This window comes from Centruroides vittatus, unplaced genomic scaffold (genome assembly GCF_030686945.1).
Source record: "Centruroides vittatus isolate TY-2023 unplaced genomic scaffold, ASM3068694v2 contig_120, whole genome shotgun sequence".
In the NCBI taxonomy this organism is placed as follows: domain Eukaryota; kingdom Metazoa; phylum Arthropoda; class Arachnida; order Scorpiones; family Buthidae; genus Centruroides; species Centruroides vittatus.
The window spans coordinates 3,521,307-3,534,775 of NW_027120768.1; the positions used below are offsets into that span (position 1 = coordinate 3,521,307).

The following is a 13,469-nucleotide window of genomic DNA, read 5'->3' on the forward strand; positions in this document are numbered from 1 at the left end:
TGTATTGTAAGCCTATACTACTGTAAAACGTACTACTGTATTTTCCTAATTGTAGTTTTGTGGTTTTTTTTCCAACTTTGCTTTAGTCGTCACATCAGATAACTCTACACATTTCCACTTCCCCTTGGGGTGTCGACTGTATATTGTTTTACACATATATTATCAAAGCAATACGATTTTATACGTTCTTATTTACATTATGGTTTCAGACTAAAGTTCTCCAGACATTTTAATACGTAAAACATTCTATTTCCATCCTTACACAAAACACAATACTATATATGTTTTATATATTTCTTTTGTAAATAATGTTCCTGCCATTTTTTGCTGTGTGTTATTTTGTATCTTATATTTTTGGTTTGTTTCTAAGAGGAGCTGAAAAAGTCTTTACAAGCTCCGTCCTGTGTTTAAGGAATTGACTATAACTGTTTATAATTTATTGTAAACTAGCTGATCGGCCATACGTTAATCTAGTTCAAAATGTTATTATAAATTATTATACTTCCCCAGTGTAATATTGTTTAAAATATCGTTACTATTATTAAGGAAAATTATCTTTTATGACCTGTGTTGGTGTGACTTTTTTGGCTTTGTCTTAGTATGTTTTTATTTTTTATGTTTGTTCTGTATACAGTTAGTTTCCTACGGATTCATTAATTTTAAGGTTGTATTTACTGCTTACAAAATTCAACGTTTTGAATCTAGAGGCTCAAGCATCGAAAAGTAGGCAAGTAAACTGCATAATAGTACTGTCGCTTACATATTTATTTAAAGTAGACGTATAATCAATCATAGATGAAGTAATTTCAATCTTAACGAGGTATTATTTATTGTGACATTGTCACAATGTTCTCAACTTTATTGTGTCGTGACCCTGTACATCATACATTTCCTGTAAACAATAGAGTCATGCCGGGTCATATTCATTCTGAAAATATTTGGATTGAAATAACATGACTTCTGCTCCAGATCGGAAAATTTTATACAGTTAATCGAGCCCTCCCACACCTAAGCTTTCCATATCTTGTCTCGAATTCCATCTATCTAACTGCATTTTCGAGATTAAGGAAGGGCAGATGCACAGACAAACGGACTCCAGTGGGAATTTACAGGTCTGCAATTTTTGAAAATTGCAACTTAATAATTAAAAATCTAATTTTACAAAGTATTCAGGTGTATTTTATTCAAAGGATAAAAAATATAATAATGATATAGTTTTTAATGGATAAGATACATAGATTACATACATAGATTAAAAGATTATTTTAATTTACTGTTATTAAAGAAATTTATTTAACACTTTATACAATAAGTGTTTAATATTTCGATTTTATTTTTCGTTGTAGTGCTGAATATATTAGATGCAATTTATTCATATTTTAAATCGAACTACATTTTAAAAAGTAACAATAAAATTGTGTTGCTGATAACCACTAAACACTGGAAATTTTCATTTCCTTGAATTATTGATTTTCACTGGAATAGAGGAAAATATATTATTTCATTAATATCAATACCAATAATTAATAAATAAACATATATAATCGTAATGGAAAGTTTGATATGAAATAAATTCAATATTTTTTTATTGTTAAGAAGAACGGATTTTAGTGCCTTGTCCCTGTACATCATACTTCTCTGACAACAATAGATTCATGCCGGTTGTCTACGTAATTCCGTTTTCGATAAACGTTTGAATTGAAATCACATGACTTCCGGTTCAGACCGAAAGTTCGTATATATTAATATAGCCCGATCTAATCTAGCAATCGTTTACCTTTAAAATTTAATCATAAATTCTTAAAATGATTATGCTACTTTTTGAAGAAGTAATAATAAAAGTATACAAAATTTATAAAATAATAGATTTAAATTCGTTAATACGGTACTGTTAACGAATATACAATACGACTAATTTTAATTTATTTATTTTAAATTATAATAAAATAACGTTTTAATTATAGAAAAACATTTACCTTTAATTACTCATTTCTTTGTATACGGCCCTGCCATGAGAAATAAAAAATATAACCTAAAAATTGCCATAGCCGTTAAAGAATGCAAAAACAACAAATAAATTAATTGTTATTCGAAAAACCAGAAAATTTTTCCAATATCCCACCCCTAAAATGAAGTAAACTAAAAAAGAAAGGGTTAGACTTACCTTAGGTAGACAAAATGGCGGTTCGTCTTTGATTCCAGCAAACAGAAGAAAGGAAACAGTGGGGGCGCACGTTCTAACCTAACCTAATCTATTCTAATAATTTGGTTGGTAATAATTATGGTAATTTATTAGAATAGGTTAGGTTAGGTTAGAACGTGCGTCCCCACTGTTTCCTTTCTTCTGTTCGCTGGAATCAGAAACGAGCCGCCATTTTGTACACCATAGGTAAATCTAACCAAAAGAAAGTTTCACTTCTTGAGTTTTTACACAAATAACAAATAAAAATACAAAACACAAATAAAAATAACAAAACAGCTAAATCCAGGATTAGCAGAGAGAGCTTTTCTGAGGCATCAACTATAGTCATAAATTATATATTTGTTTAAAAGTTCGTAGTTTAGTTATATAACTAAGAAAAACTCCGAAATTAAGTTTAAAACGTCCCAATAGAAACTCCTTATTGGGACGTTTTAAACTTTCGATTATAATAGGCATAAAACCATAATTCCTCGTCCATCCTTGAACAAGATCATCTTGACGCTTTAAGAGTATTCTTAATGGAGGTTGTCGTGCAACCCGTCTTCCTAGAGAATTCCACATATGTTCTATGAGATTTGGGCTTAGAAAACATACTGGCATTTTCATGCGGTGAATATCTTCACTGTCAAGAAAGTCATTAAAGAGTGTAATCCTATGTGGTAATATATTGATCATGAAAATGAAATCTATACTATAGCACATAAGAAAAGTCTCACATGGGATTCCCTGATTTCTGTACCTTCTTACAGAGGTTTAATTTAACATGTAATTTTTTTTTATTAATCTGAATAACTTAAATACAATTGCTTATTTAAAATTAATTTCTTTAACATTGTTTCATTTATACTAAAAATTATATGAAAAGAAAACTATAACTAATGTTTACAAATAAAGTCTAAACTACTTACTTTAGTAGATGATCCTCTTTTTGTATTTCCCTAATATTTCGAAAAAAATATTTATATTTACATCAATAATAACAATTTATTACAATAAATGTTAAAATACTATACTGAGAAACAGGTTTAAATGTACCAAAATTCCTGAGCCTCTTCTTCTTTGACTTCTTTGTCCCTTCGATGAAAAAAATTTTTGATTATAATATTTATTTAAAAATTATGTATTAAAGTAAAATAGTCATTAAATGATCCATTTTACTAAGAATACAAATGCATCAGTTTTATTAATATTTCTAAACAATTAAATGAAAAACTTCTTACCAAAATACTAGATCCTCTCTGCCCCATCAAACTCTAAAACATAAAAGTTTAAAAGAATTTTATTTTTGTTAAAAATGTAATATGATATTAAAGATTATGTATTTACCGTAATTCCTGATCCTCTCTGTCCCATAAAATTCTAAAGATAAATGAATAAATAAATAAGTAATACAATTAATACACTTAGAAAGATTTTGCTTCTAGCAAAAGAAAGTGACTCAGATAGAAATTCTTAATTTCTTTCAAAGATTTTCCTAAATTTTGAAATCCACGTGAAAGTAACTTTAATATTTTTTTAAACGATGCGGCTATAATTAAAATTATATATTAGAAACTTTAAATACCACAGCCAGATCCTTCCTGGCCTATTAAATTCTGAAAAACAAAATAACATTTTAAAATATATCTAATTAGGAAATTTAAATATTTACCTCAAGTCCAAAACTTCCTAGTCCACTAAAAGCCTATTATAAAATATTATAAAATATTTACGTCAAATAAAAATATTATTTAAATACAAAAATAACTTTCATGTTTAAATATAAATATAAAGACAATTTTTAATCATATTTTATAATTTATTTAATTAAAATATATGCTCTCCACATCAAATTAGTAATGGCTTGCCCCTGTACATCATACTTTTCCTTTCACAGTAGAGGCGTGCCGGTCATCTAACACATTTCAGGGGAAAATTTTAAATTTAAATAACGTGATTTCCTGTTTGCATCAGAAGTTTATACATAATCGGGCCTACTGCATAAAACGTTTCCACATCTGCTCTCGATTTTCATGTATCTAACTCAGTTATCAAGATAAAGGAAAAACAGACCAGAGGGAATTTATTCGTCTACAATTTTTTCAAATTGTAGTCCAAAAAGAAACGTGAAAAATTCTCTGGGTGTGTTGGCGCTATTTCGTTTAATATCTTAGGAAGGAGTAATGATTAAGAATCGAAATTTGGAGTGGTGGCTTGTATATTATATAAGGGACATTGGGGCTATTAAATTTTGGTGGTTAAATGTCGAGGGTGTGGGCAGAAAGAGGAGTGTCATGTGTAATATCTCGAAAAGGGTCGAACTTAATGATGTTATCCGTTATTAGCATTTAAAATTTATTTTTATGAAACTCATTACTACCCTCAAAATAAAGCTTTTAGCCAGTTTTTGATAATTAATAATATAAAAAAAAATTTATAAGAAAATCTCAGATGGTACGAACACAATTTTATTTATTATAATTTAAAATATTCTGTAAATGACCGGCGCTGACAGGTAGGGCGCTTTTGTGCAAACTACTTTCCATTGCTCTTCACCTAACATAAGATATTTATATATTATATATTGATACAAACTTACCGTTTGTAAATACAATATTTTATAACGAATTTCTTGAGGGAGGCCAGGGGAAAAGGTCCATTAATTTTAAAGAAAATAATCATTCTTAGTTTCCATACTTTGATATCCTTTCCCATTTGAAGTGTTTTACTGGTGGGAATAGTCTCCTGAACCTCCTCTCCTTTTAATCTTATGTATACATGCTATGTCGCTAAAAAAATTACAAAAATCCCAGTAGGGCCACGTTTTTGAAATGTTGCACACTGTCTCACTCATTTTTTCAGTTACTCCACTACTTCAACGTGTCCTTTCGTGTAGACAATCTAAATGGCATATATCAAGTCCTAAAGCACTTTTAACAGTACTTATTTAAAGGATTACTTGTCTGTATTGATGATAATTTTAAATTCCAGATAAAATATTGGACGTATGGCAAGCTTATTTCAAATTGCTACATGAAAAGAGCTGCTATCAACAATAATCAAAGCTATGCCGATGACTGTACAACATGGTAGATTTATTTGGCATGAAGAAGCTTCCCAGCATTGTGTTTCAACTGGTGACATCTCTCTATCTAAACAGTCCATTTTGCAACAAACAAGAGGAAAAAATGTTCTATCTGTCTGAAAAGAATTTCTAAATTCAGTGTTATTTCGGCAAACTGAACACATTCGATTAGCCTAAAATTGTCACTAGATTTCTCAACTTCACACAGATTTAAGGTAGACAAACTCAGCAAACAAACGGAACCATATCTTCTGACTTAAACTCCACATGCTGTTGTGCCATTTACGGAAAGTATTGGACTTGTTCAAAGTTACTTTTCTGTTATTTACATTTAAAAATTAATTATTAGCATCAAATATTGCATTCTTAGTAATGAAACTTAAAAATTCTTTCAGGGCTTTCACATTGATTTCTATATGCATTTAATTCTAATTTGCATTTAAATGAAATAACTCGGTGTTATGCGCATATAATTTTGCTTATTGAATAGGCCTATACATTTTAACTAGCCCCATACCGTAGGACCCTATAAAAGGATCCTATAATCCTGAGGACTCGGACACATACACTAACCTACTTTTGGGTATGTATGTGTTGAACCTTGAACACTGTTTGGCCATAATTAGTCATATCCGTCTACCTTTCAATCAGTCCCAAGTTATGGGTCTGGCTTGCTTTATTTGTAACATCGTGTGTCAGTAAGAAAATGGCGGCATAGGGATTCGACGAATTGTTATAAATAATCTATATTGAAAATGAAGTCGAAGCTCCTTAGTTTATTACAAAATTACTGTGAATTGTTTGAATTGGAAGAACAGTGAACATTGACAGTAAATAGAAAGATAAAATATTAAAATAATTGTAATCATGGACATTGGCAGAAAATTTCCAAGGGAGAGCAAAGCTTGGAGACAAACAATTACATCAATAATAATTTAATTTATAATTATAATTAATCTCTAAATATTTTACTTTTAAAAAATTATAAAGGATAGCCTACTTACGCTTAACATATCCTTAATTTTCTTGCCTCCAACCTATGTATATATATAACATTTATTTAATTAATATAAGTTAACATAATTTTTAAAATAATTATTAAATTATATCTTAATAAATTTTTCGGCATTTTACTTTTATAATCTTTATCTATTAAATTATAATAAAAATTCTATCTAAAGGATTAGAGTGGTGGCAAATTTTTACGACTTTAAAAATTCGTAGAAATTTAACAAATTCGATTTTCAAAATTCTGAACCGTGAATTAATAGAAAAATTAAATGGGATTCTAACGCGAAAAGTTGTTTGGTTCTATCTGTTTTTGTTTTCGAGAATTATTGTAAAAGGATTTTTCCCATAGAAAAAGCATTCAATTTTTAACCTCATCTGCTGGAGATCGCATGCACGTCTAAAGAAATTATAATCAGTCTTTGATAATTTTGATTATTTTATTTTATTTTCTGTTGAAACTTAATATGTGAATTAGTATCTTAATCAATAGCCCTGTATATAATATAAATGTATGCTCTATAAAACATTTTGCTACGTATTATTGAGAAGAAGTTAAATTATTACATGAATAAAACTAGATTTATTCAGCTTATATTTATCTATAATTACTTACTTTTTTCTTTGAACATGCCGCGGTTTTCTGTAAATATATATGAAAATTTGGGTTACAAAGGCTATTAAATTTAATAATTACTACTATAACAATAGATTGAATGTCGTGAATTTCTGAAAGTTATTCGAATCATGAAATGCTCTTTTATAATTATATAATGTATAAATATTTCACAAATCTTTCAGAGGAGATAAATAAATAATATCTTTATTTAATAGTCGATTTTCACATTGTTTCCAACCTGTATATGAGAAAAACCAACAGAAAAGTGATATTCGTAAATACATTTTTTTAAATTATAATATTTTTAATAGTATATATTATTAAAATAAAAAATAATTGTGCTTCTTTTCATTAAAAATTCTAGCAGAAAACATTCCGAGTGTACGCTTCTGATATAAATCATTTTAATATGAAACTAAGTTAGCAAATTTCAATCAAATTTACGACAAAAAAAAAAAAAAATAAAAATGTGCATCCATTTTGTGTAAATAATCTATAGTTTTACGTCAAATTTTTCACTTCATAATGAGAAAATTGTAAGAATGACGAGTACAGTATTCATTTTTAATGTATTCACTTACGGGTTCGTCATTTGTCTCCCCTATAAAGAAAAATGCAATATGTTAAGAATGAAATAATTAAACAAGGTATATTTTCTAGTACTTTATATAACAATGTTATAACACACAAAAATATATCAGTAGAAAAATGTATTCTAAATTACTCAGCACATTACACTATTACTTCTTCTGTTACGTATTGATACTACGCATCTAAAGAAAGTCTTGAGAAAACTGTCGTGATGTGTTAAACAAAGATATTCCTTTGTTAACGATCCTTCGATTAATCGATAAGGAGTTAACAATCATTAACACATCTAGATCTAGTAATATTATTAAACATTATTAAGATTATTAAATGAATAAATATTCTAATAACACTAAACAATACATTCAGAGAAGTTTACAATTCATTGATCAATTTTCTAATATTTTTACAAATTTTTAAGTTTTAATGATAAAATAATTACGAATTTCTCTAAATTTCTAATATTTATATTTCATTATATCTTCTATATTTCAACTATAATACGTTAATATTATTTTCAACATATCTCACCATGAATAATTCCAATAATCAAGGAAAATGCAATAATGAAAACTGCTGAATTTGCCATTTTTCTTCGACAACGGGATAAGGACGTGAAATTTAACAGATTACGTATCATAGTCGATACTTTTTAACCAAGAAAATTACGTCAGATCTCATGAAACTTCCTCCCTTTTTATACTGAATTTACATAAAGCAACTTCATTTTTATTTGATCAACCTGATTAAATATTGAATTATTTAAATCATATTTTTTTCAGAAATTTTTAGTATAATATATTTAAAGTAATTGAATATTTTCAACTAATTTAAAGATTTATTATTATTATAATTATAAGAAAGTAAGCATTACCTGTAATTATATATGATTTGAGAGATAGAATTTATAATAAGAAACAAGGAAGTAACTGCTGGATAAATAATATTTCATATACTTTTTATTCAAAAAGAGTAACTTTAAAGTAGATTTAGCTGTTCAGATAAACTGTAAGTTATATAAATCAATTTGCATTATATTAATTTTTTAAATATACGTAGTAATTTTATTAAAAAATAATGGAAATTTCTTTAATCAATTTTAAAACTCGCTGTATATTTTTTAAGGTGTTAGATAGATGACCTGTACAACTCTATTGCTAACGAAAAAGTATGATGTACAGGGGCAAGTCACTATTTATTTGAGGTGGAAAGCATATATTTTAAATTAAATAAATTAAAAGTATGATTAGAAATTGCAGCTCAGTATTGTGACGATGTCACAATACTGGGCTGCAATAATTGCTCGTTATTGCTTTGGATGCAACTTGGGAAGAAAGCAAAATAAGGAAGCAATTTAGGAATGAACAGGACCCGGACATTAAACTCACTCTTAGAGATCAGTACAGGCACGAACTCAATGCTTACAAAACCCTTATAAATAAAACAAGGACAAACACTTGGAAGGATTTCTGTACCAACGCAATTCCTGGTCAGAACCATACTACCTAGTTGTAAGGAAAAACGCCAGCTCCAAATCCCCTACCTCTACTATTCAGCTCCCTGATGGTCGCTACGGAGGAAACGATCACATTCTCACTAGTCTTTACCCTCCGGATGACTCACAGCAGGATGACAATACACAAGCGGTCATCAGAAGTACTGTACTACACTCACTCTGCCTAACACAGACAATGACCACAACTTCACCTACAGTACTGTACATCGAGGTTTCGAATGCCGTTCGATCGCTCACCGATACAAAGCCCCAAGCCTTGACGCCATAACCACTAGGATGATTAAACACACGTTTGAAGCCGAGCCTACAGCGTTTGTTATTCTCTTTAATATGTGCTTGAACACTGGCCTTATTCCTACTCAGTAGAAAAAGGATAGTGTTAAACTGATTCCCAAACCCACCAGCGCTAACACTTACAAAAATACAGATGTAACTAGATCTGCCTTCTTCCAACTCTGGGAAAAGTATTAGACGTTCTAATGATTAATAGGATCACATGGCATCTACACAAACGTAGAGCCCTGCATCAAAATCAGTTTGGCTTCTCTAAACACAAAGGTACAGTAGATGCCCATCCATAAGGTCGTTAACTACATCCACTAGGCTAAACAAAACAATTAGCATACCACAATTATCACTATTGACTTTAGAGGTGCCTTCGATCATGCCTGGTGGCCTTCTATCCTGCACACATTACATGCTCACTACTGCCCTCAAAATCTTTACAAACTTCTTCATTCCTATCTTAGCAACTGGAGTGCAGGTGTTTATACAACACAAAATAACATAGTCATACTCATCATTCGAGGCTGTCCTCAGGGATCCAGGTCTGGTTCTGGTCTCTAGAACATAGCCTATAACTCTATTCTGCACTTAAACGACACCTTGCCTCCTGGCTGCCGCATATAGGGCTATGCGAATGACACAATTATTCTTGCTTCACACAGGAACAGTGAATTCTTACAGGACATATGCAACGACATTCATAATAACATTCACCAGTGGAGTTTTAAGCATAGGCAACCCATTAACACAGACAAATGCGAAAGCATGATGGTAGGAACGCGCTACACGTCAGAAAGCTTACCCTTCGAATAGGTGCTCAACAGAATAAAGCAAACAACGGAAATTAAATATTTAGGTGTTATTCTTGACAAGAGACTTAACCTCACACCCCACATGAAATACGTCACGGACAAAGCTAAAAAGACAGCCAACGCCCTCATTAATATTGCTAGGAACACATGGGGCCTTGGTCCTAACGCTACTAAGCATATTTACAGGGGCGTTGTGACGCATTCAGTCAGCACTCCTCTATGCCGTACAGGTCTGGGCCCACGTGGCCGCCAAAGTCCATAACCGTAAAAAACTGTTATCTGTTCAAAGGATTGCAGCTCTCCGCTTTTGTAAGGCTTACAGGACCGCACCCACTAGTTCCCTTTTGGTACCCACTTTTTTACTCAAATGCTCACGGCGCACGGTAACTTCAAATCGTACCTGCACCGGTTCCTCAACAAGTGCACCGCACAGTGTGACTGTGGGATACCCGAGGACGAGGACCCAATTCATCTCACCTTTACTTGCGAGAATTATCATACTCAACGGACACCCCTTCGTCGCATGGCCGAATCTGAAGGCTTCCATTGGCCATGCCGACCTCGTGACTTCCTATCTAGTGAAAAGCTCTTCACAGCCTACAAGACCTTCGTGTCCCATCTGAATTTGTCAAATTACGTCCAAACTATAAATAATAGCAGCTGAACTCCACCTCCAAGGCTCATCTAACCTTGTATGCCCAGCTACATTTTGTTTTGTATTTTCCTCTATGGTAACCGTCTCTGTGTATTATGCTACCATTATGTACCTCACTCAAATTCCACCCTTCGTTACCGTCTAGGGTTGTCCTGCTGTAATTTTATTTCCCTGGCACCTGTATTCAGTGCGACTCTGTTAATAGTACCTCAACTCGCGATATACTGTAAAATTTTATGTTTTCGAAATTTATGGAACCCGGCAAGCACTGTCGAGACCTCCCTTCCTCCTCTTTCATATCCTCTACTCCCACTCTCCCCTTTTACTATCCATTCTATCTATCTCTCCCTTTTCCCCATTTTTCCTCTCAGGCAATACCCCATGAGTACGCCTTTCTTCTTTAATAATAGTAATAATTGTGCTCTTTTGGTAATGTCAAGGTTGACCCCTGTCGACTTAAAAATTAAATGCATTATTTGGCAGGAAAATCTCGTCGCCTTACCCTGGCGAGATTATAGAGACTCGGATATCGACAAAATAATTAGAGTAGGTAAGATTCCTCCCAGTTTGGCCTTGATCGATGATATTAAAAAATTCAGCATCGACAAAAAATACCCTTCCGACTTACGATTACCACCCCTTCCATCAGCTTGCCCGTAACGTTTACTTCGAAGATCCAGGTGATCATCCCACATTTAGGATTTACACTGACGGTTCCAAGATGGGTGAAGATATGGGATGTTTACTCCGACTTAGGTTGCCAGCTTCACAACAGTTGTTTCCGTCTAGGTACACACTGCTCAAAAGCACAGGCGGAAACTTTATCTATTTACATGAGCTTAATTCCTATTAGGCGTAGGAAGGACAAAAGACACTACTTACACAATCGCGTTTATTCTGACAGTAGGGTAGCTTTACACAGGATTGCAAAGTCTGATAGTCGCTTAAAACTCGTCCATCTCATACACCACATTCTAGACTCTTAGACAACAACATTAGAATAGATTTCCAATCGCTCCCGGGTCATGTGGGAGTTCTCGGCAACGAGACCGCTGACCATCTTGCCAAACAAGCTGCAAAGTCTTCAGTCACTAGTACTTTCAGTTACATTCCTACCTCGTACATCAACAATCACGTCAAGAAGCAAATCTTCATTCTCCGGAAAGACAGCTGGGCCAGAAAATGAAAATGGTAGGTGTAAAAAGTTGTAATTGTAAAAATGTTATTTTTGTATTGTACTCAAAAATCATATAGTAAAAAGAAAAATTGTATTGTAAAACCTAAGCACCGTGGGTATGTAAAGGTTATTTTGTATAAATTACCATTTATGGATCTTTACAACACATACCTATAGTTTAAAATTAAGAATGGATGGAATATTTTCAGAGAATATATTGGAAATAAAAAACCTCTACATCGTTTCTTTGTAATGCACTTCACGCCTTCAAAGATATTTTAACATTGTAAATAGAAGTACCGTATGAGTGTAACAATTTGGCTCGGTAAAAATTTTGGTGAAGTTCTTAATGCACTGAAGAGGGACTAGAAAAATAAAACTAGCCCGAAATGCATATGTGAACATACAATAAAGGAGTTTCTTAACCTGAGCTGTAAGATAGTCTACCGAGGTGAATTCTTTCGGATTAAAGAGACAACCATTCACTGAAAATAGTAGGCTCACCTACACTTTCATCCCCAAGATTGACACTACTGCAATTCTTCACCACTTTTACCCTAGTTACTCCCTCACTCAGCTACTTACAGGACACGGCAACTTTAAGCAATACTTGCATAAATTTAACCTTGGGGACAATCCACAATGCGATTGTGGTATTCAGGAGAACCAAACACCACTTCACTTAGTTTTTCGCTGCATTAGGTACAATCACATTAGGGATAGTTTAATGAGAGCTGCTATTCTTGAAGGGTACAACTGGCCTTGCAACCCGTACCAACTCATTCACACGCGTACAATGTTCCATCATCTACTCACATTTATATACCTTAGTGGGGATCTTGAGAACACTCACTTCAGGGACACGGATGGCAATTACCTTTCCCTTGATTTGCTTCAACTGTCGGTATATAGCTGCCTTTCAACTTTGTATTTTAATTGTTATTTCCTGTCTTCTTTTTCGGTCTAAATTTGGTTAGTTTCAGTTTTAAGTTAGATTAGGGACAGCTTGGTTTCCGGTTAGGTCATGATAGGTTAGGTTAAATTAGATTAGGGTTTGTTAGCTTTAGTCGTCTGATTAGGTTCATCCTAGGTTATGGTAGGTTGGTTTAGTTAGTAAATTAACGTGTAAAACAATAATAAATAAATAAAAAATGTTGAAGTCTTGCTCGTTTGTCTCGGTCGGTCCGTTCATTTCGTCTAGTATGTCATTGTGTTTGTTTGCTCTTCGCGCTGTCTGTCTAGCTGTTAAGTAGTATTAAGATTCGCGATCGCGTTCAGTTTTATTTGTATTAAGTAGACATGTCTTCCTACTAAGAGCCACTTGGCACTAACTTCAACACTTAGCTATTCGTGGCGGCCCTGAATTATTGGTGTTCGCTACACTCAGGTTTTTTTTACACTCTTCGGGGACTACGGCCTTGCAGCCTAAAGACTGCACGCCTCCAAACATAGAGGGTACTGTAGCCATACGAACGCCGTTCAGAGGGATCCTACTTTTCTCTACTGTCTATCTCCTCTACCATTGTTATTTCTCAACTACAA

General features: G+C 32.5%; 1 protein-coding gene across 1 annotated transcript; it reads right to left on the minus strand.

Annotated features, from left to right (window-relative positions):
- Positions 1-1,248: 1,248 nt before the first annotated feature.
- Positions 1,249-8,114, minus strand: LOC136985045 (uncharacterized). Its single transcript, XM_067282243.1, has 11 exons — positions 8,014-8,114; positions 7,476-7,495; positions 6,892-6,918; positions 6,272-6,304; positions 3,855-3,887; positions 3,530-3,562; positions 3,424-3,456; positions 3,239-3,277; positions 3,112-3,141; positions 1,977-2,006; positions 1,249-1,476 (listed from the first exon to the last, which is right to left on the minus strand). Exons 1-10 carry the CDS (start codon positions 8,069-8,071, stop codon positions 1,983-1,985), a joined length of 330 nt encoding a protein of 109 aa, XP_067138344.1. The 5' UTR covers positions 8,072-8,114; the 3' UTR covers positions 1,249-1,476; positions 1,977-1,982.
- Positions 8,115-13,469: the final 5,355 nt, after the last annotated feature.